The 25,642-nt window shown below is 32.4% G+C and overlaps 2 protein-coding genes across 2 annotated transcripts; one reads left to right on the plus strand and one right to left on the minus strand.

Annotated features, from left to right (window-relative positions):
- Nucleotides 1–2,399: 2,399 nt before the first annotated feature.
- Nucleotides 2,400–8,011, minus strand: LOC122587404 (protein arginine N-methyltransferase 7). Its single transcript, XM_043759564.1, has 14 exons — nt 7,740–8,011; nt 6,318–6,537; nt 6,113–6,238; nt 5,794–5,958; nt 5,600–5,718; nt 5,415–5,515; nt 5,033–5,304; nt 4,691–4,924; nt 4,068–4,141; nt 3,588–3,681; nt 3,234–3,383; nt 3,054–3,128; nt 2,864–2,960; nt 2,400–2,741 (listed from the first exon to the last, which is right to left on the minus strand). The coding sequence occupies exons 1-14, from the start codon at nt 7,952–7,954 to the stop codon at nt 2,602–2,604; spliced, it is 2,082 nt and encodes a 693-aa protein (XP_043615499.1). The 5' UTR covers nt 7,955–8,011; the 3' UTR covers nt 2,400–2,601.
- A 13,081-nt stretch (nt 8,012–21,092) lies between these two features.
- On the plus strand, nt 21,093–23,387 carry LOC122589597 (ABC transporter G family member 6-like). The gene has a single exon (XM_043761906.1). It carries the CDS (start codon nt 21,147–21,149, stop codon nt 23,385–23,387), a length of 2,241 nt encoding a protein of 746 aa, XP_043617841.1. The 5' UTR covers nt 21,093–21,146.
- The last annotated feature ends 2,255 nt before the right edge of the window (nt 23,388–25,642 follow it).

Below are 25,642 nucleotides of genomic sequence, written 5' to 3' on the forward strand. Positions count from 1 at the left end.
TAATACTTATACTTTATAAGATTATACAAAAAAAATCCCCTTTTAAATTACGAACCTTAAATAGTACTGTAGTAATAATAATATTATGTACACCTAAAACTTCCAACCGTAAATAGTAGGATCAATAATATATGTACACCTAAAAACATCGAATCCAATTCTTGATAATAAGTTTATTAACAACATAACATTCGTAATAAAGTTACAATATTTTGAATAGTGTTATTAAATATAACCCATTCTGTCCCAACTTAAAGTGTTTTTAATACAAATGATACATTGTTATAGGAAAACTAAAATACCCGTATAAATTTAAAATTTGCCTTATGATACATAGGAATATAGGATAATGTAATATTTTAATCTAAAAGCAATAATACGTTTGTATGAAACTTCTATTGGGGCCAAAGTTTCATATTATTAATTTCAAAGTCTTTATTGGTGAATTCTGACCTTAAATAAATCTTTTTGTGTTATAGAAAACTTGATGAAAAGTATACCAATGAAAACACTTCTAAAACACAATTCATTCATATAACTTTCATTAAGTATTATCTAACACAAACAAAGTTATTTATAATCAAAGTTAAAAAAGTTACACTTTGAAAGTTCAAAACATGACACTCTAATTAATCAAATTTAAGTTTTAAGATTTTTGATACTTGTCACCGGTTGTCAGAAGACCCAAACATTGTTACCTTTAATTTTATTTGTATATTGAACTTGTAATACTTCGTGTAATGCGTGGACATACAGATCACTAAAATCCTTTTGTACTACTCAAAATTCAAAAGATCGTAAAAAGTAATTTACAAAATCATAATCTATTACAAAAATTATATAATTATTTAAAGACTGAATATATATCAACTATATCTATAGCTACGTACTTATATTAATACACAAATTGTTTTCAAAATTTTCATGATATTAGTTATGTTACAAACTTTTTTTTTGATAGTTATGTTACAAACTAGGTTAAATTCTTCGTTAATTTTAATCTTTTAATTACTTATAAATTGTAATTGGATAATTATATCATAAATTGAACCATTATCATCGTTTATGAATTTTAAATTAATGAACAAATTAATTGTACTAAATTCGTATAAGTTTATGAACAAATGTCAATTGAATAATACTATCATTATACCTTCACAAAGTAGCAAAATTAGATATATTTTATTTGCCATGGTTCGATAAATATTGTTATACCTAAAGAAGTTTATTCATTTTATAATTAATATTTTAAAATAATAGTTATATAAAGTTATGAAATACATTATCTTATATATCTCAAGATAAGCGTAATGCTATGGTGACGGTGTGGTGATGGCGGCGGCGACATTAAGTAGTGTAGGTTATTGATGTAAAGTAATTGATATAATGGTAGTAGTATATGTATTTTAGCATTTGAAGGATACATGATGTAAATTGATAAGTGGGGCATATCGGTCATTTTGTATATCGTAAAATGAAATTTTTCAACATAGGTATATGATTTTTATATAGAAGTATAGAATTATAATCCTTCTTTTAAAATTTTATTATCATTGTAAACAAACATGTTCATACTTTTATCTATATTTAATTTTACATCGTCATTATACAATGATATAACACACATATTAAAATTATACAATGATATAACACACATATTAAAACATATACGGAAAAATCATTTTCAAATGATAACATCAACATGTTTAGCAAAATAGTATTTATATATAAGTTTACATCGTTATTATACAACAATATGACATATACAATTTACTAGCTATTTTCAATACAAAATAACTTTTAATAATAATATCATTATATTTTAACATCTATAATATATATATAACTATTAATAAATTTGTTATTATGAAAACTTCATATAGTTATCTCGCGTATTACGCGGAAAAATAATCTAGTTGTACTAACATAACAAACAAAAAGAAATTGAAATTACCATAAAATTCATTGTAGAAACAAAAAATTACGTGACAATATATTAACTTTGTACAATAGATTACAAAAACAAAAAAATAGAGAAATAAATGAATGAATGGATACTTTATTTAAAAGCATAAGCCAAAAAGAAAAATTTATACGAGTCTATTAAATTGAACCATGGTAGATAAAGGTTTTAGATTTAAAGATCAACACTGCTAGTAAACTTGGAAAAGAAGTAAATTTGTAAAAAATAAAAGGTAGAAACCAAATAAACCATTGTTACAAAAATGTTGAAACCAGAAGGAACTTTCTTGCAATTAAACATAAGGTAAATGTATAATATAACAATTCATAAAAGTCTGTTTGTGTCTATATTTACTGTAAGTAAGAAAATTAGTTTATTATTTTTGTGTATCTAGCTGCTCCAACAACCTGATCAGATAAATAGACCTGAAACCGAATTCTGTGTAGCATAAACTGTATTTCTGCATACCTAACTATGAATTTCGACATATATATCACATCTATCACACGATCAAATAACTTTTAAATCAAACTCTGTATATTAATATACACAAACTGATCCTAAATCCGAATTCAGATAACTATTGATTTAATCAGACGATCTCTTACATGATGGTATGAATCTGACTGACGATGACATCAATTGTACTTGACTGAAAGCTCACCACTGGATGAATCAAAAGATGCCTCAAGAACCGCTGAACAGATTCCAGGAATGTTTTTGGTGACTTTAAAAGGCTCTGCCAGAAGTTTGATACCTTGTTTCCAATACCGTTGATCTAATAAATACGACACAAAATATAAGTTATTAACTAGCAATTACACAAAAGTTATATCTATGTCCCATATTTCAAAGATATAAATGCATATTAAAAGGGATTGCTGAGATGTAGATGGAGACCTGGTCCAGTTGACATGACAATGTTGTTGGTTGATAATATTACCCAATCTATCCAAAGTGCAAAGCCATGACACACACCTGTGTCCACGAACTCAACCTGCAACTTGTTATTTTTATAATTTAATTTATTGATGTAAATGTCATCCTTGTAGAGCTAAATCAAACAAAAATTGAAAAAGGAGTTTACTACCGTGGCTTTCCCATGGCAAGAAGTCATGGGTTTCAAGAAATCAAACTCCAAAATAGTGCACGTATCACTGAGTTTCTGAAATAATTTAACTTTGTTGTATCAGTTAAGAAAAAAACATAAAAATGATCAATTTAGTTTGAAAACAAGAGAAGATTAGTGTTCTTAAAAGAGTCAGTTTACCTTTGTTTCTCCACATTGCCAAATAAAAAATGGTAAACAAGGAATTTCCAATGAGGATGATAGGCCGCCGCATGCTCCTAAAGTAGAGTTCACCATTGAGTGATCAAATCCTTCAATGTTTTCAAGGGCACGACGACTCCTCCAAAGATCCTAAATTTCATTTCTATTAAACAATGAAATCTCAAAAAGTACATAAAACTTATGAATACTTGATAAAAATATACAAAGCAACAACTAAGTGATGATCACGTCATAACAGTCAACTGGCTGAGTAGGAATAGAATGCAGTCATGCAGAGGTCGAATATAACTCTATGTCCTAGGGGGAAAAGTGTGTAGATTTGTTCTTGCTTACCGGAAGAGACATTGCACAACCCTTTAGAATCCCTTTGCAAGGCATGATGCACACATCTTCAGATAAGATGGAATCGAGCATTGTTCTTCTACTCCTTCAAACCATTTCAAAATAAGACGCGCCATTTAGCGAAGAGAAATGCTAGATTGACAAACTAATTAGAAACAAAAGTTTACAAACAAATTTTCCACCAATCAAGTCATTTTTTCTCTTTCTTCTTTCTCATTCTTTGTTGATTGGTCCACCTCACATGCCACATATGTTTGTAATTATTTGTTTGTAAACCTAGCATTCCTTGGTAGGGAAATCAAACTTATGGAAGCCTCATCTCAATATAGAAGATCAAATCAAGCTTCCACTCCAAGGTTTTCATATTAGTCAATAAAAAACATGCTAAATTCTTTTTATCAACTTTCAGCATATAGAAAAAGTGATGCTTAAATGGTTGCTGCAACATATATGATATTACTTCAGCTTTACCAAAATTGCAGACTCTGCCAAGGAAGCATCCCTTCAGAGCCAAAGTAAAATGGCTCCGCTATCAAAAGATCAGCCTGAACATTAAACAGAGAGTCAAGACGTAGCTGAACATGAGCTCTAATTGGTCGTAATAGTGGCAGAACATCCAACTACTTAGGGGGTGCTTGGTTGGGAGTATTGAAAGGTAAGTAATGATAATGGTTGTCACTAATAATGCTTGGTTTGTTGTACATTGAGTAATCATTACCCAAAACTATATAATACACCATTACCCAATAATTTGAGGGTAATAAAAGTAGGTAACTAATACCCCATCAAATAACCATATCTTTATGTAACCTCCACATTCTCATATAGTTAACATTAATTTCATATATATATTTTTTTAATAAAAAATAGTTTATTTATTATGCATTTAATTGATATATTTTTATAAGCCAAGCAACATCATTTTGCCAAAGAATACTCATTATAAACCTTAGAATTCCCTTTACCTTTTCCATTGCCATTCCTTAACTTGAACCAAGCACCCCCTTAATAGTTATTACTTAAAGTAAAGACCAAGCATAATACTATATGTAACTAATGTTGAGCATCATAAGTTAAGTAATAGGTGCAGTAACCTTCTTTTGTTGAGTATCATCCAATGTCAACTGCTTCTTTGAGTTGATAACTTGTACCCTATCCATTGAGTAACCATTTTCATCAGCAACAGCTTCCAGGTACTTAGAACCCTTCTCGCGTAGACCAGGAAACAATGCTATCGTGCGGGATTTCTTGGAAAGATGAGCAACCATGATTGTTAGGAAAACACTATCGTCTGCAACAACACACAAAGGAGAGTCTTTCTCTTTCAACTGCAATGACATTTAATCAAATAAGCACACCCATTCAGAAGGCCCACATGTATATATCTACATCTATACACGAGGACAGAGAGAGAGGGGGAGAGAACGAGCGAGTACAGCGTAGTCTATGGCTTTTAACATAGAAAGTCTCCAGTTGTTATCTCCATAGATTGCAATCCTTTCTGGGGAGAGAGTAACGCTTAAAAGTTGAGGGCTAAGATCATGACCATCCACCTCCGACCTCTGTGACTGAGATTGAAATTCGTAGGAGATGCTAATATCTGTATGAATAGCATTCATACAAACATTCTCATCTTTGCGAACCAGTAAACCTTTCCCTTTGCTGAACCAAACACACTGTTTCCAATGATCACACCAATATCTAATACCTACAGACTACACATGTGAGGGAGGGAAATACAAAACAGTTGACTTTAGAAAGTAAGGGTGATTGTTAAGCCTTGAAGACTTAAGACGGTTGTTATACAAGTAAACTCACAAGAATATGAAGATGGTAATCCATTATTTTGGAGTGGAGTAACCCATTTAGGAGCGGTGGAATAATAAATCAGTCCTTCATAATCAAGCTGAAGTACCCACCTATAGCATAAAAAGAAAATCAATATACCACCAGTTTTGCCAATACATCGATATGAAATCACCGCCTAGTCTTAAATAACATACCATGAAATAACAGCATGAACTGTACCATCATTGGTTGCTTTTATATGCACCTGAGTTTCCCCATGACTGTCTGGCCGTTTTGAAAAGTCAAATTCAAAAACTTTGAAAGGTTCGGAAAGCTGGATGGATACTATAATGAGTAGAAAAATAAAAGTCACCAAAGAAATACACGACAAGAGTAGAGCCGTAAATACCAGTCGAATTTCTTCACCAATTGCATCGCAATGCATAGCAAGCTGTTGTGGTTTGACTCGCAAAATAGTCTCCTTGCCTTTTGGAACAAGATGAATTCCGTCTGCTGCATTTGCCTCGTTGTTAAATAGATCATGCAGCTTCCACAGATATGTACTCTCCACCAGCTGTAAAGTATTAAAACATAACAAAAAAATATTGATGAAAACACTTTTACAAAAGCTTTCTTTCTTTTTAAAATACAATATGAACACTATACAATATACTTAGCAAAACAATATAGGTTTAAAAAAAAAAGACATAGAAGTGGCAAGTTTTAACCTGGGCATAAGTAGTGGCTTTGTAAGGCACGGTTTTGTAATTTTCGACCAGTAGACAATCATGTGCGTGCTGAAGAGTAGGGATGAGACCTTCACCCAGAAGTTCAGAGTCTAGTATTTCACTAACCTATACTTACAAATTGTTGTAGTTATACGTTGGAATAAAAAGTGTGGTGCAGTAAAAGAAGTGTACAGTAGTTGCTTACTAGAACATGAGCACGAGAAGGAATGTGATGCCCAACTTGTAATTCATCTGATCTCTTATTAAAAACACGTATGGTTGTGTTCATATGATTGGCACGCAAAACCTTGTTCATCAGCTTAAACATGGGAAGGTATGATTCACATGCTGTGACGAAACCTTTAGATGAATGGTGATGGCTCATAGACCGCGCGGCCATCATGGACAGCAAGCCAGTTCCCGAACTACGCACACACAAATTATTTTTAGTTATACATATAAAAAAATGGAAAAGCCTTTTAGGTTGACGGTCAAAAGACAGGGGGTGTGTTGGGTTTAATGTCACTGAATTCCGTATCACTTCAAATAACGAATATATTTGGTGAGATGTTATATACACATTTATATACTAGCATGGTGCCCTCGCAATGCGGCGGCAATGGCGGCGAGCCGGCGATGTGGTGATTACAGGTGGCGGCAAGCAACGGGTGGTGATGTCGACGAATGGTGTAGTTTATTGATATAAAAGTAATTGATATAATGTAGTGAAGTTATTTTAAGAGTTAAGGGACAGATGGAGTAATTTATCTCATTAAGGGTATTTTAGGTATATTAGTAGAGATAATTAAATTAGCAAAATAAAAGAAGAGGGTACTTTAGAAAAAAAAAATGAAGGGGTATTTTTGTCATACGCATAAAGTAACTTTCTTATTTCTAAAAATAAAGAGGGCTATATTTTTTATAATATAGTATAGATATAAATAATAATGATAGGTAGCTCATTTGTTGCAGATGGACTGATTGATATGAGTAAACCCAAAACGAATTTGGAGGCACACAACAACAACAAGACTCAATCCTTGTATGCGGGGTATGGGGGAAGTGGACGTAGACAGTCTTACCTCTACCCAAAGGTAGAGAGAGTGCTTCCAAAAGGACCTCTAGCCAAAAGTGTAAGGAGTAGGGGTGTAAAGAGTGTAGTAACCATATCTATCTGCTGAGTATCACATGGCTACATTACGAGTAGATAAGAATAGCAAAAATGAAACCTAACATACTTTAGCACAAGTTCGACAATAGATATACAACAGAACCACATTGAACAACATAAAAGTGTAAAAACATAATAAACATGTCCTCTTGCAAGAAACCACACATGTGGTATGAAAACAACCATGCATACATACATATAAATAGGTATTTACAAAGAATTTATGGGCCAGGAAGATAACGGGTGTTAATCAACCTATGATGGAGACTAAATTAAGCCGCCTAGCTAAACCAATCCTATTCCTCCCACTTATCTCTCAAATTACACTAATCCTAGTCCTCAAAATATTCTGTCATTGTATGGATATGGATAATAATAAACAAAAAGAAAGAGAAGAAAAATGTAATTGATTAATAATAAAGATATAAGAAAAGTAAGAAAGGAAAGGAAAGATACCCAATATCGAGAACATGAAGAGGAGAATGGTTGTTTGAAAAAAGAAGAAGAGTAGAGTGAATGGCGTGAAGATAGGCGGAGTTTCTTGGGGCGTCATTCAGCATATCAAGGTAACAAGTGGTCGCCAGATCTACTACTACTGATGATTCTTCATCTTCTTCAATCACTATCCACTCGGATTTCCCGGTAACCGGATTAACCTTCAGTTGGAACATACTGACTTCAGTTTGAACTGATGGCTGGTGGCTCCTGTATGTTTATTCCCTTCTCTCTCTCTCTCTGTTCTTTTTATTTTTAAATTAACTAATTCTCATTATATATATATTATACTAGACATTATACCGGTATCAAATACACGGATTTATAATATTATCAATATAAGAATTAGTATACGGAATAAAAAAAAATACTTATAAGTTAAATGTAAAAATATACTTAACAAAAAAATTGAGATATTCAAATGTTAATACTTAATGCTAAATCATATCAGGTTGGATGATGCAACAGAGTTTCCTTTATACAAACTCTTCTAGAGAAACAATATTTTAAGTTTGATTACACAATTGAGCGAGTTTTCATTGATGTCTTACAAAAAAATAATTTTATTTTCGTTAAGCATGGTTGTTAAAACAATAAAAATAGCGGCTGGTTTGTGAGGTTTTCAAAGATTTCGTGTGTTGTGATTTTATTTTCAGGGTTCAGTTTCTATGAGAAGAATATTATATATATATATAAGAGAAACCTTAAATAGATCAAAATGTTAATGTTGATGTCATATACCTTTTTTAACTTTTTTGATTTAATTTTAATTTAATAACTTTAAATACAAAATAATCATTTTTCTCAAATAAATTTTCATGTTTTAATATAATACGTTTTTATCAAATTATAACTTTAGAATATTTATGATATAACGTAATAAATAAACATTTAGTTTTACATCATTAGTATCTTATTATATTTTACTCACGTTTTGAAAACCAAACTGGGTGTCAAACCGACCTTCTTACCATTTCACTATTCAGAACGGTCTCATAAGTCAAGTCGGATTAAAAAAACGGATAATATAATATAATATGTACACACACTAGATTACGCCGGTGCAATGCACAGATTGGCATACTTTTCAATAATTATTCAACGAATTTTATGTTAATAAATAACCAAAAAACATATACGAAATTTATAGTAAGCTATCAGATTTATATATCAAATAAATATTGTAATCACAAAGATATTATGAATAGATTAGCACAATATACGATATATAGATTGATAATTAAATTGCTTAATAACTTAGTGGATAGCTAAATTATTCAAGGAAAACGTTAAAGCACAAACACAATGACAACGTAGACATATTCGCATGCATGACAGACATCCAAACAAAACGGAAATCTTACTTAACGAGATCTTTAACGAAAACGTATCCATTTTCCAATAGTCTGATCACTTTAAACCGAAATTTTAACGACGACCAATCTAACTTTATGTTTTTTAGTGGTTCAATTACTACCGGCTTAAATATTCGTCAACTTATGATATTATATAAATTTAACATTGTTAGAATGTATGTATCGAATCATGAGTACGCAACGGAAGAATCGAAACAAATATGCAATCAAATTAATTAACAAAGAATAGACTTGAGACATGTACCTTATGCAAAGCTTCCAAATAATAATAGTAAGTAACTGCTCAGTGCCGCCTTCCGCGGGTTTTGAGCCCCAATACCTTGACGGTGTATGGGGGAGGTTAAGATGTAGGCAGACCTTACCTCTACCTAAGTAGAGAGGCTGCTTCCAGTTTCTACCTAAATAGTAGAAAATGCCCTCCAACCTTTGCATAGGATGAGAATCGAACTCATGACCTCTATCTCTAGAGGCAAAGGTGTTTACCACTGATCCAATCATGCTGCTTTTTTCCAAATATGGATATTATTATTATGATATTATTAAGGGTGTTTACCAATGATATTATTATTATGATGATTTAGGGTTTAAAGTAAAACCCCTCTACGATCGCACACTAGACACCCCATATATTGTATGGTAGTACCCGAATCACGAACCGAACAACCCTTTGTTTGCTACCCTTCGATCGACCCTAAGCACAAAACCCGAAAACCCTTTTTCTTGCTTAAAACCCGAAAACCGAAAACCCTTTGAAGAGGGGGTTTTTGGTCGAACCAAAGGAGAGAGAGAGGTTTTTCACAATTGATTGTATTATGAATGTGTGTTAAAACCCTTGGAATTAGCCCTTTATTTATAGGCAATTGTGTAAGAGTCTTAGACTTGGTGGACAGGTAATCCCAAGGTTTAGAAGCCTTGGAATTTTCGGCCCCCATATGAAATAAGGAAACAACTCCTTTTTCTTATTATAATCTAATACCTCCTCTTTAATTAATTAAATACATAATTAATTAATTCGTGATTATATATTTAGTTAATATATTACTTTAATATACTAATTAATAATATAGAGTTACCGTGTCATTTCGTGTGACCCCGTAGGCTTAAATTATTTTCGGACATACGTTTTATAATTAACATGATCACACTCCAACAAACATGTCATTGATTATATATGTTTCCCGCGTTTTACGCGGGTAATAATCTAGTTTTTAAATAAAATAAAAATTTCATACCGTCATTATTACTATACCGGTATTACCTTATGGCGGTATAACTAAAATATCGTGTGTAATTATATCGGAGTACCTCCTCTCAAGGTTATAGAACTCCCCCGAGTCGACTGAGTACCCAAAATAAACTCGTGACTTCCCACCTCACCGAGTCGAGTCCGAGTCACGAGTTCTCCAACCTTGATGCAGACAAAATGATGATGAAGCGTGAATCTATCACTTAATTTAACGTTTAGTTTTTAAGTTTGAATTATTATGTTAATGTTTTTAAACAATTATGTTTCAATTTGAAGTTTGATATATATTTTTAAGGTTCTATTACATATAATTTCAAAAATACTTATGTTTGTATATAAAATTATAATCCGAGTTCTCCCCGAGTCGAGTCTGATTCTCTAAAAACCCCTGACTCCCCACCTCACCGAGTCTAGTCCGAGTCACGAGTTCCCCAACCTTGCCTCCTGTTACCCGATACCGGTATATAAAACATTGGATTAGAGTTTGGAATGAAATTAGAATATTAGTCATTTAGAATAGTAGGCTAGCAGAAACTTGAGCCAAGCCCAACACATGTATATGTATATGTATAATTATGTTATGTGTATAAGTAATTTTCGGATTTTGAGATAATCCAAATATCTGAAATATTTGAAAACTCTATCCGATATCCGAATCCGAAAATCCAGATATTTCGGATCAGATTTTCGAGTGTTTTGGATTACGGATTCGGTTTTTTTTAACACCTTTACTTTTCATACTCCTACTTAAGCATCCCCAATGTAAAAAGAGTTTTAAAGCTTATTAATTATCATCACATTAATTCAGTAATTTAACTTACAAAAAAACTATCTTCCACTTCTTGATGGTGAGATAAATCCTCCTGTCCAAGTGATCATAAGATCATAGGTTCAAATTTTATAAAAGGGGTTTTCTTATATTTAATGAGTTTCCTCCCTAATTAGTGTATCAGCATTATTGCCTAGTGGGTATATAAGTGGGTGATACTCTGGTGGCACGATGATACCCCGATGGTCCGTTAGTTATCCAAATTTGCAGTTAAAAAATAAATAGAAAGCTTTTTCTATATATAAAAAAGAAAAGACATGTTTGTTAGCTTATCTGGAATTTATTTATTGCTTAAAATTTAAAATGATCTTACCTTTATTGCTTACAACTTGAAAACATGGTCCTTTTAATGATCTAAAGATAAATACTCTTTTTAGGAATTTTTGGAAAATAGGTTACCGTTTAATACATTTAACACTTTATTTAAAGGTTGAGGATTCTCAACCTATTAATAATAAAAAGTTGTTATTCCACTAGATGATGTAAACCTTTTCCAAATATTTTTCCAATAAAAAAAAAAACTTGGCATATTCAATTCCCTCACCTCGCTCCTTTTGGCTTTCATCACGAGCCCATTCATTTGTGGTTGAGGGTTTATGGTCTTCCCAAAAGCGAATATATATATATATATATTTTAATGGCTAGCTAAATACTTTTTTATAGCCCGAATTTCATCCAAGGTGGCCCAATGGCTAAAGGCTACCATCTTCTAACTCAATCTAGTCGGACGGAGCTTAAACCTATTAGTCCCAAGATCCAAAAAAATCCATTAACCCGTTTACCCCGTAAATACAATGACGAATTAATATTAAGCGTGGTACTTGCTAAGACTTTAATGTGAGTCTCCACAATGCTCTCATTGTAGGACTCACATGTCAATCAATATATGAAGGGTTTGGTGAATACTCTTTTCTTCATCTATCCTCAACACACATCACCCCACCGTATTTTCGATTATCAATGAACATTCTTTTTGCATCCTCAACCTATTTATTATTTTTATTTTATTTTAACTCAATGTTAAATAAAAACTCACTACAGAAAATAAAATAACTATCCATGCATTCTATTTTAATTGAAATGAGACACTTTAATACAATTGATTCATTTTTATTGATTATAAACTTTCGGAGTCTCATCGCCTAAAATACACCTATTTGCACACTTTAATATTAATATAGAGTAAAGAAAAAAAAAAAAAAAAGAGTAAAGGACACAAGTAAATAAGTTGTTATATATTCGATTCTCAATGTAATAAACGAGAGGATACAAAGCTTATATGGAGTCTATATTAGAATATGAGTACATAAACATACATAATCACGAGTAAGCGCAATGGAATAAATCAAAACATATATGCAATCAAATTAATTAACAAAGACTAGAATTGAGTCGTGTACCTTATGCAAGGTCCAATAAAAAAAATAATAATAAAATTATTATTAATGCTTAGGGTTTAAAGCAAAACCCCTCTACGATCGCACACTAGACACCCCGAACAACATATGCTAGTACTCGATCACAAACCAAACAAACCTTTTGCTTGAACCTTCAACTTCAAATTCGAAACCCCTCAAGAAGAAGGAATTTCGGCCACTTCAAAGCAAAGAAGAAAAAGGAGAGAATTTACTTATGTGAAAAAGTATATGAAAAACCAAGAATTAAGCCTCTATTTATAGGACTTAATTAGGTTTTCTTAGCTTGGAAAATAAGCAACATAAAGGCTTAAAAAAGCCTCTAAGTGCCGTCCCCCCTTAATGGACCTTAGGTCTAAGTCCATTTTCCAATTTTCACATTTTAATCCTCCTTTTTAATCAATTAAATATAATTAACCCTTTAATTATGTTTAATTAATTATTTCGTGATCAAACTAATCAATATATTACTTTAATATATCAATTAATATTATCGAGTTACCGTATCATTTCGTGTGACCCAGTATGCTCAAATTATTCCCGGACATGCGATTTGTAATAAAATGATCACACTCCAACAGTCTAGACCTTAGAACTCGAGTTGGTTTTACAAATATTAATCATGTAAAATGTAGTTATGTAGATTACACGAAATTTTATTTAGATATTCTAGAATCTAGACCAACAAGAAGAATTGTCTTCACAAGTGTTGCCTTTTATACAAAAGAAATGGCGCAACAATCTGTGATGAAGATGTTGAAGTGTGAAAGGTTGTCAATCATCTATTGGTAAAGAACACTGCAACATATGCAACTACAATACCTCTTTGTTTGTTTTCCAATTTTTTGGGTGAAAGAGAAAACTATGTACAACCTCACACAGACATAGATTTTTCCCCAAGAAGGTCCAACGTGAGATAGTGTTACTCACATATAAGGCCTCAGCGTGCTTTTCCGGTCACATGTCCTGTCACATGTCAGTCATGTGACCCTTAAGGACCAAGGCGCTGGCGGGTGGTGGTGGTACCCGACGATAACGACAACGGTTGTGGCGGCGACAATGAGTGGTGTAGGTTGTTGATTTAATGTGGTTTTGCTGAATTATTGAAACTTAAAATTGAACAAAATTGTTATTAGTTTTATAATATAGTACGAGACAAAGTACCCGCGCGTTGTAGCGGTGAGATGGTGAGGGTGATAGGTAGTAGAGTATGATAGGTCATAGGAGGTGATATGTCATAGAGTGTGATAGCCAAATGCCTTAGCCGTACGGGCTCCACCCTCGTATTTGAAAATTCGTCAAAAGTATATCGAATGACATCTCTAATGAAAGAACATGAAATTTTAAGAACACCCATATAATTTTTATAATTTATCGATGTATGGTTTTTGAAATATAAGATTTTGAATAAATTAGATAAATAAAATGATTTATGGAGGAAAGAGAAACATGAGTTGTTGAGATTTGATGAGAGAAAAAAAATGAGTGGTTGAGATTGTTTCTAAGAGTATTATGAATAAGTGAGGGGTATTTTTAGATTTTCACTTACTTAAAGTTGAAAAAGTTGAGGGAACAAATGCTTTATAATATAGTGGAGATAGAGATGGTAGAGATAAATTTGATGAATTGGTGAAAATTAAAATTCAACAAAAATGTTGCCTTTTAATTTAAAATAGATTAGAGATGTTATATTTGTGAGGTTTTCAAAAACAGAATATAAATTGATTATTTTAATACATTACAAAAATATTATTTATTCGATAGTTTTGAGTTATAAAATCACAGTTTATTTTCAAACTCGGACTAAAAGAATAAAATATATTTATATGGCACACAAAATAATAATATAGTCATAAATATAATATATAATGTATAACCATAGTATCATACTACAATAATTATAAGTTTGCAACTCATATTGACCAGGTCTAAGTTCACACAACGACTCGTAAAAGTTTACAGAAAAGAGATTCAACTAGCAAGTCGACTTGTTTTTGATGTAAATCGACTTAACTCATAAGTGTTGAATCGTGATTCGTAAGAGTCTAACTATGAAACCAGTAACTTAATCCTTACAATTTATCGAAGTAAAGCAATCTTTCATTCCACCAAGATATATAAATATTTCTAGCAAGATACTAGAAGACTACACTCAAATATGTCGCACCTTACAGGCTTACACCTAAAATCAAGAAAAGTTCAAAAAGATTTTAAATCAACTTTAAGCCACCTATCTAATATTAACTACTTCAAGCCCGCTCTATGCTTCATCCAAATGAAAGTTTCTTCCTTGATTTCATCCAATAATCTCTTCACCGAGTTGAATTCATTCCTAAACACCTTCATATCCATGATGTCTTCAAAATTGTTATCAAAGTTGCATTGTAAGTTTGTAACAAACTGAAACAAACCACAAGCAAATTTTCAATTTGACGAGTTATTGGGCCAATTTTGAAGTTTTAAGTGCTATTTTTTTGGTTTCGATTTATATCACAGTTTTGATCCGTTTTTGATCAATTTCATGGATGAAATCTAATGTTTATGGGCTTAAAAGTATGGTTCATGTATAGATATGTATTCAATTTCATTGTTCTGATAGCATTTTTTTTTTATAATCTAGGCGTCATACGAAGAAACATTTTTCTTGGCTGTTATGACATAGTAGTCCTAATTATATTAATTAATCTTTATTTTTGTACCTTGCTGGAGATTTTTAATATATATGATATCATTGTTGTTTGAGTAAAAAAAAATATATGGGCTTGTTTGGAAGAATTCGTATTAAATATATGATCTTGATGACGAGATTGAGTTAAAGTTATATATTATTTTACGAAAATAGATGTGATATGATTTGATGAAATGGGTGTGATAAGATTTATTAAAATGGATGTATAATGAATTGGTGAAATGGTTGTAAAATGGATTGATGAAACTATTGTGGCTTATTAATGTATTAGGGATTAAAAGACGCAAAAAGAAATATAATTTTCTTTGTTACTTATCTTTCCATTGGAAAGCAAAAGACAATTTTTTTAACATGACCATTAAAAAAAAAGTGATTCGGTTTCAACTCAACATCAATTGAACGATGTCAAACAATTGACCCGTTTTCGACACCAGTTGTGTAATGGACGACGTCATGAGGCTGGGGTCAAAGCTAGGCCTTCGATCCGTCCACCCGAGCCCCATTACACTCTCTCTTAGGTCGCGTTTGGTTCAGAGATTCTGATGGAATATGATGAAATTGGAATTGAATTTCATTCCTTAGTGATTTTGGTTATTCAATGCTAAAGGAATATCATTCCATTGGAATGTAAACATTTCTTCATTTGATGGAATCTCTATTTTATGAGGATGAGGGGAGAAATCTCATTCCTTCTATCACTATCTTCAAAAATGAAAAATATTCTGTCAAATTACATTCCATTAGATATCAAATCCTTTAACAAATTCCATTCCTTTAAAAAAAAAATTGTGAACCAAACGCCTTTGCTTTTTAGAAAAACCTAACCATAACAGTTGAAAGCCTATTCAAAACCCAAACGTTTTCCAATATACATCTTAGCATCTCGTAGATGTTGACTTTTAGTAATTGGAAATTGACTTTGACTTTGTGGTATGACATTTTGTTAATTTAATAATGTAATGGATGTAGTTGTAGACTTGTGGCCTGTAGCCCTGACGCCCTGTAGGTATTGGGTGGTGCATTTTGGTAAGAAGCCTAGGCCTGTAGCCCAACTACCTCTTCATTTTGACTACATTTGTTGTGTTTTCCCATGCAAAATACGTACCTCAACCTACTTATCTTCTCCTTATTTATTGATGTGTCATTTGACTTGAATCCACAAACCTTGAATCAACCCATTTAATCGATACCTTTCAGGGAAAAAAAAAACATTTTGTTGATATCTACATCTTCCATTTCGACTCTAATCAATGATCATTATGATTTGAACACATATATAGACGTGTTTTTAAAACTAGAATTGTAATTCAAAAAATCTACCTTTCAAAGTTACATAAGATGATAAGAACATCCTTAATGGTAAAAAGTTATTAATAGTTTTTTTTTGTTTATCACACCATTATTAAAATAATATAATTTTTGAAATCTCTTTCCCTTCACTTTTTTGATTACATTAAACGTGTAATTAACAAAATGTTTTGTTTCAATAGGTTGAAGAATATTAACATTTTAAAGAAAAAAGTCATTCATTCTAATGATAAAAAGTTTTTCAATAGTTTTTTTTTTTTTATAAATAAAATCATTCATTAACCTATCTTTCTGGATGCCCTAAGAAAATGCATTTGACTTTAATTAAAGTTTAAAGATGAACTTCAATTTTTTCTAATACGGTCTAACCACTAAACCAATAATCTGAAAACTATGACTATGAAAAACGTTGAACACCTAAAATCTAAAATTCATTACGGTATATTAGCTTGAATAATAAAAAATCTACGAGTATAACATATTATTATACTGTAACTCAAAAAAATTCAGTATTTTGTTTATTTCGTGTTCATTTACGGTCCTAGCTAGCTCATATCGATATAAATCAAATTGTTCAAAATTTTACTTGCGCCAAAGTTTTGACTATTTGATAGGTAACTTACTTGCTAATTAAAAACCAAACTTTAGATTACCATCCTTACCTAATTTGGAAACGGCATCCGTTCTTTAAACCCCCTAATGTTCTCATTAACCCAATTAGCAAAGGACACGTGTCTGATTTGCTTACGTCAATACTCGTCTCAGCTAATCACTGACGTCTAGATATCATATATTAGGCCAATGTAGGTCACCACACAATACAAAAACATATTCCTTCATTTTCCACAAGTAACGTAAATTCTGGTATAACAATTATCTTTATTTTTATTTCTTCACAATAATATAAACCATTTTAATTAGATCCTGAGTAGCTAGCTTGATAGTAAAAACGGTAAATGTTAACTACATAGCTTAATAACTTACATCTTTTTAAATTGTTATCTTCAATTCTGTGTAATCATAAATAAATGTTTGAAAGAGATTGAGATATTGCAATCATATTGACTATTTAACTAGCATTGTACCCGTGCAATGCGGCGGTGGTGACGGTGGTTTAATGGTGTCGGTGACGGGTGGTGATCAATGACATCGACAATTGGTGTCGAGTGGTCTAACCGTGTAAGTTAATACAATGATGATATTGATATTTTAGAAGATAAGAGTTTAAAGTGTAAGTTAATTCATTAAGGGTAATTTTGGTAATATCTAATAACTATTTCCTTAAAGGTTGTTTATTAAGGGCAATCTAGTAATTTTCCATCTAACAGTTTTCTAACCCTTTCCTAAAATAAGGGGTGAATAATCATTATAAAGGAGTAGTAGATAGGGTTGAGTATGGTGCGGTTTTTAGTTAAAACCAAATACCAAACCATTATTGTGGGTTTTTTAAATTTCAAACCATTTGTAAATGGTTTACAGCGGTTTGGTTTTTCGGATTGGTTTATGGTTTTTTGTGGTTTATGGTTTGATTTTGCTCACCACTATATGTGATACTGGAGGTTGGAGAAGCAACACTAAAAAAGGGTAAACACCGTTGATAATGAACAAATCTACTTTGTTGATTTTGAAAAAATAGGGTATACAATATATATATATATACGTATGAAAGACTAAGGTACATTATCTTGAGCAATATGAAAGTAAATAAACTGACTCATTATATACGTATGAAAAGCTAGGGTACAATATCTTGAGATAAATATAAATATATAATAAGTAAATTAATATTAACATTTAATTTAATTTTATTGATAATATATAATGCGGTTTGGTTTGGTTTTTTATACAACTAAAATCTAAACCATTAATTTAGTTTTTCTAAATATAAGAACCATAAAATTGGTTTTTCATTATAGTGCGGTTTTGTGGTTTGGTTTTTTTGATTTTTTGTGGTTTTTGTGGTTTATGGTTTGATTTTGCTCACCCCTAATTGTTAATCATTCTAACTAAAGACAATTTGTCAAGTTTTAACACTTAAGACAACGTTGTCTTAAATAAGTTTTTTTTTTTAATGTTCGAATGATCAAAGCCTGTTCGTCTCACTTATCGGTCCCTACGTACTTCGGGCAGAATGTCATTCGAATTTTCAGAGAATCACGGAGGGAGAAAAACCTCATATTAATCTGCCACACGGCATGACGATAATGATGAGTAAACCTTGTCCCCTCAAGATTCGAACCTGAGTCTCCCCAGACCCAATACCCTCATCGGAGGACTGAGATAACACTAGGTTTTACCCCAATGATTTAACAACATAATTAATAGAAGAAAAATGTGTGCTATTTTATGTAATAGCTTATGGAATTAAGTTATTTTTATGTAAATATATATAATGCTTACATTTAAAATTTATACTTATGTATAACTTATCAACAATATTGCATATTCAACGATCCAAAACAGAATATATCAAAGAATTAAGCAAAGTACATTGCCGCAATACATTAACATGAATAGAATATATCCGCGCAATGCGATGGCGATAGTGGTAGTGATGACGGAGGTGGTAGTGACATAGTGGGGGCGGCAGTGTGAAGGGCAGTGGGGACGACAATGGGAGGTGATGGCGTTAAATGTAAAAATAATTGATGTTAAATGTGGTACTGTATTTATTTTAAGTCTTAAGGTATCTATATTGTAAATTATTTCATTAACGGTATTATAAATATATTAGATGGAGATGTTTAAATTAGTTAATAAGGGAGAGGGGTATTTTTGATTTTTCAAAGGTAGAAAGTTTAAAGAAAAAAATGGATGATTTGATTTATTATATAGTATTAGTTATAGCTATATTAGATGGAGATGTTTAAATTAGTGAATACAGAAGAGAGATATTTTTGGTTTTCAAAGGTAAAAAGTTTAAAGAAAAAATGGGTGATTTGTTTTATTAGATAGTATTAAAGGTGGTAGTGTATTTATTTTAAGCCTTGAAAGATTTATATTGTAAAGTATTTCATTAATGGTATTATAGGTTTATTAGATGAAGATGTTTAAATTAGTGAATAAAGGAGAGATGTATTTTTGATTTTTCAAAGGTAGAAAGTTTAAAGGAAAAAATGAGTGATTTATTTTAATCTATACTACTTGATAAAAATTATTATACTCTCTCCCCCCACATTTTTCAACACACTCTCTCATAAAAATGTACGTCCTCATGCGAAATGACCATTATAGCCTTAATGAATTAATTATATCTCTTTTATTTATTACTCTACTTAAAATACCTATAATATCTTTAATGAAATAATTTACAACATAAATACATCAACTCCTAAGATCTATATTACTCATGTTACATTAATTATTTTTACAATATTAACCATATATACCCCATCACCCGTCACGCCACCATCACTACCGTCGTCGCCACCACACCGCCGTCAATACCACCGCCGTCACATTGTGCGGGTAAAATGCTAGTCAGATAATATAGAAAAACGCATCAGAACAGGACTGAGGATCACACAAAATGCATTGTTAAAAACACAATTCGGAAAACATGTAAAATGATTATAACTAATTCCTTAGCAAAGTAAGACGTAACTGTTTTCCTATTGATCCTATCAACTAAATCGATAATTTATATTAACTAACACTATTACAAATGAAAGTGTGTATAATTTAGCTAAAACTAAACCATGCATAAATGTGGAACACTAAAATATTAAGGGAACAAAACCTAAAAATGATGTGATACATATATCTTTAATATGTTATAATAAACATGAATCATATAACATATCATGTAAAAGATCATCGAGTTAATGATTATAGAAACGTAGACATATATCTTATGATACGTAAATTATTAATTAGTATGTTAATTAGCTAATAAACATGAATCATATGACATATTCTCTGTAAAAAAGTTAATAATGAAAGAAACATAAACATAATGTGATACCCAAATCTTTGAAGTTTAATACATAGTATATGTTACATAATAAACACGAATCATATATATATATCATATCATGTAAATGTTAATAGTCCAAGAAACATAAAAATAATGTGACACAAAAATCTAAAAATGTTCCATAATATCATATCATTGAATTAAAAAAACATAAACATATATAATGTGATTGAAACTAAATATATATTATGGATTTTAGTAAATATGGATCCTATTTTACACAATCACATACCACGTTTCTCTCATACACACCAACACTATAATCACACACTTGTCTCACTTGTCATCCCCCATGCATTTCATACAAGAAAACTAATCAATCTTAACACAAATTCTAATTTTTCTTTCTTTCTCACATAGACATACACCTATAAACAATATATATACAATATATTAATTATACATATACGTATACACAAGCCCACCTATATATATAATCATCTTAATCTTTAAGTTCTTCACACCTCCCATAACTTCCCACCTTCTTCACAACTACCATTACTTCCCTACTTGTTGGATCTGCTAAAAAATGGCGGATAATAATAAAAACATAAAAACCAAGGGTAGTTCCGCAACAGAGTCTCATGCACAGACATCGCCTACACTCGGCGAGCTGTTAAAATACGTGGGAGATTGCCAGGGTGTTGGCGATGATGATTCATCATCATCGCCAACACACCATGTGATGGAAATGAGTGAAATAAGCAACGAGCCTCGCTCGTTGCCATTTGTTTTGGCATTTAATAATTTGACGTACAGTGTAAAAGTACGTAGTAAGATGGAGGTTCCGTCCGTGTTTAACGGACGGACAAGGTTAGGGGCTGGTACTGCAGCCCCTACTTCTGGAGAAGCTGTTGGAGGAGAGAGATTGTTTTCCAGATATAAAGTTTTATTAAACGATATATCTGGACAAGCTAGAGATGGCGAGATACTCGCTGTACTCGGCGCGAGTGGCTCGGGGAAGTCTACGTTGATCGACGCATTGGCTAACCGAATCGCGAAAGATAGTTTGAAAGGGAAAGTAACTCTAAATGGCGAACAATTGGAATCGAGGTTGTTAAAAGTGATTTCAGCTTATGTCATGCAAGATGATTTGTTATTTCCTATGTTAACAGTTGAAGAAACACTTATGTTTGCTGCTGAATTTCGACTTCCTCGAACGTTAACAAAATCGAAAAAAAAGTTAAGAGTTCAAGCTTTGATTGATCAATTAGGGCTAAGAAACGCAGCCAAAACTGTTATTGGTGATGAAGGGCATAGAGGAGTTTCGGGTGGTGAAAGACGTCGTGTTTCGATAGGCATTGACATCATTCACGACCCGATTATTCTACTTCTCGACGAGCCGACATCTGGGCTTGATTCGACTAGTGCTTTTATGGTCGTAAAGGTGTTGCAACGTATCGCGCAAAGTGGGAGTATTGTAATTATGTCGATACATCAACCAAGTTATAGGATTCTTGGTTTGATTGATCGTTTGTTGTTTTTGTCACGTGGACAAACAGTTTACAGCGGTTCTCCAAGTAACTTACCCCTGTATTTCTCCGACTTCGGTCATCCTATTCCTGACAAAGAAAACAGGACTGAGTTCGCGTTGGATCTGATACGCGAACTCGAAGGATCACCGGGTGGGACTAAAAGCCTAGTCGAGTTCAACAAGTCATGGCAAGATTTAAAACGTTCTCGAAACCGTTTAACCACGGGTGGAAACGAAACACCTATTCACGGGTTATCGTTAAAAGAAGCCATAAGTGCCAGTATATCTCGAGGCAAATTAGTCTCGGGTGCAGGGGCGAGCAACGACATCAATCCAAATTCATTAGTCCCTACTTATGCAAACCCAATGTGGATGGAACTTTTGGTTTTATCCAAAAGATCGTTCACTAACTCACGAAGAATGCCCGAATTGTTTGGAATTCGGCTCGGTGCAGTTGTTGTAACCGGGTTCATACTCGCGACTATGTTTTGGAATCTCGATAATTCGCCAAAAGGGGTTCAAGAAAGGTTAGGATTTTTCGCGTTTGCGATGTCAACAACGTTCTATACTTGCGCGGATGCTTTGCCAGTGTTTTTACAAGAACGTTATATTTTCATGAGAGAAACGGCTTACAACGCGTATAGACGATCATCATACGTTCTATCTCATTCCCTAGTCGCGATCCCGGCACTCATTTTCTTATCATTTTCGTTCGCGGCTATAACATTTTGGGCCGTGGGACTTGATGGGGGATTTGGTGGTTTTTTGTTCTACTATTTCATAATCTTGGCATCCTTTTGGGCTGGAAGTTCTTTTGTTACATTTTTATCAGGAATAGTCCCTCAAGTTATGCTTGGGTACACTATTGTGGTGGCTATTTTGGCTTATTTCCTCTTATTCAGTGGCTTTTTCATCAACCGTGATCGAATTCCTGGTTACTGGATATGGTTTCACTACATTTCGCTCGTTAAATACCCTTACGAAGCCGTTTTACAAAACGAGTTCCAGGATCCTGTCAAGTGTTTCGTTAGAGGAATACAGATTTTCGATAACAGCCCGTTAAGAGGTATCGATAGCTCGATGAAGATTAAACTGTTACAAAGCATGAGTAACTCACTTGGAGTGAATATCACAAGTAGTACTTGCTTAACTACTGGAGCTGATATTCTAAAACAACAAGGGATCACTGATTTAAGCAAATGGAATTGCTTATGGATAACAGTAGCATGGGGGTTCTTTTTCAGGATACTATTTTACTTTTGCTTGTTGCTTGGAAGCAAAAATAAGAGGAGGTAAAGTGTAAAAAGATGAAAGTTGATGTACTTGTAATGAAAGTTTTATATAGTTTTTATAAGTAATTACTTTTTTTTATAATTATTTGAGAAATGTAATGAAATGAAAATAGCTAGCACTAATTAAATTTGGTTAGGTACAAAACTGTTGGAAATTGCAAGTTTAATTACATATATTAATTAATTGAAGTCAAAATCGTTCTAAGTTTTAGGTTACCTACAATCTTTAAATGGCCATTTTCCCTTTTCGTGTTGGGAAATTGGAAAATCAAAAAAGTCATACTCAAAACTTTAGGTTGCCTGCAATCTTGCTTTAAAGTGGCCCAAAAATCCATCTGTTTTGTTACTAGATGGAATATTGTTACAATAGATATATAGAGATATTTGTATACAAAAAGTTGTTGATCTATTAAAGATAGATGTACCAAATTAATATCTCAACTTTGACAAATTATGGGAGGAAGTCACTTTAAGTGAGCTAAAAAATGTGGGTAAGACTTGAAAGGAATAGACAATATATATGTATACATTTTACATCAACAATAGTTGTATATATACGTTTGGGCATGCATTTTTATTTTTTTGACAACTCAATCATTGTTGCTAAGTGATACGGAGTACATGTTTCGTTTTGCTATTAACAAATAATCAATGGAGTTAACCCACTTGATATAGACTTTTGATCTTAAGGTAAAATCCACAGTTCAATTTTGAATTACTAATTAAGAGAGTTTACAATTAGAGTAAATTTTGTAGCAACAAATTACCCAAATCCGGTATTTTTGTCCTTATATAATTTCAGATAAATATGTACATACATATTTTCTCACGACATATGCGTTGTTGGGCATGAGATCGATCGATCGATCAAAAACCAACTACGTATCTTCTAGTTAAGTAGTTAGTCATCTAGCTTGTCTATCACAATAGTTTAATTTCGATATCTACTAGTGTAATATATAACGAGAACATGCACCCACAAATTAAGTTTAATGTTTAAGATACTCAAACTTTCACTTTCAATAATAAATATCTAGCTATATACGATGGTATCGTGCAAGGCACTATATAAACGAAAAGGACGCCTAGCTACACAGAATATTAATATCAATCAAAACATCTTTTTTCAAATACCAAATCTTGCAATAGAGTTTTTATCCGATGTTAACATTCAACTCTACATTTATATTACGAGTATATTTTTACACTATGAGTAATGTTGCCTGTATTACACAAAAATAGATAAAACACCATCAATTAAACTAAACTCTATGGTATAAAATATTTTTTGTATAAATATTCTATATTTATATCACTATCTTCTCATACAGAGTAACCTTATACGTTTAGAGTTCAAATGATAGATGTGCGATCTACTTTTCCATAACTACTTAAGTCATTCATGTTTACAAGAATATATTCAGAAATATACGAGGATCCTTTTAAACCCCAAAACCTGCAAATATCGATAAGCGGACATGTGACATAAATTACCTGACGCTGAGAATAGTAGGACCAAGGCGTGCGTCCCCCCAAAAGTGCTCGAGAACGCCAAAAAACTCCTGGAGGACGCCATGTACACCGCTCCAGCCGGCGTTCCTGGCCAAAAAAATGCCTACCCAGTCCGCAGAAGAACGCGCGTTAAATGCCTATGGAACAGAGCCAACGACTCTTTTTACCCCACTCCAACGGCTCCTTTTTGACCAACTTTATTTTTTTTTTCTTTTCTACCTCTACTTTCTCTATATATATACACACTATATATCTTCTCTATATTTATAAAACACACATACAACATACAACATATATACTAAAATTCACATAACCATATTATCATCTCCACCACTATAAATCGTCGACCTCTTTTGATTCGTTCGGTTTCGAGGATTACGATGATGCCGTTGAAAGTGCCGTTGTTGGCGCCATTACCTTGGCCATGAGGGTCGCGCAAGAGGAGGAGGAAGAAGAGAAGGAAGAAGAAGAGAGGCCGTGTTTTACTAGAAGGGTGGTTCTTGTACGTCGTCGTGCAGAGGCACAAGAAAACTTGATGCTAGACTACTTTGCGGATCAACCGACTTACACCCCGAGACAATTTAGACGGCGGTTTAGAATGCATAAGGGTTTGTTTTTAAAGATTGTTGGCGACATGGAACGGGAGTATAGATATTTTCAACAAAGGGTGAACGCCGCGGGAAAGCTTTGTTTTACCGCACTTCAAAAGTGTACAGCCGCAATTCGACAACTAGCGTACGGCGTGAC

Source organism: Erigeron canadensis, chromosome 2 (assembly GCF_010389155.1).
Source record: "Erigeron canadensis isolate Cc75 chromosome 2, C_canadensis_v1, whole genome shotgun sequence".
Lineage (NCBI taxonomy): Eukaryota > Viridiplantae > Streptophyta > Magnoliopsida > Asterales > Asteraceae > Erigeron > Erigeron canadensis.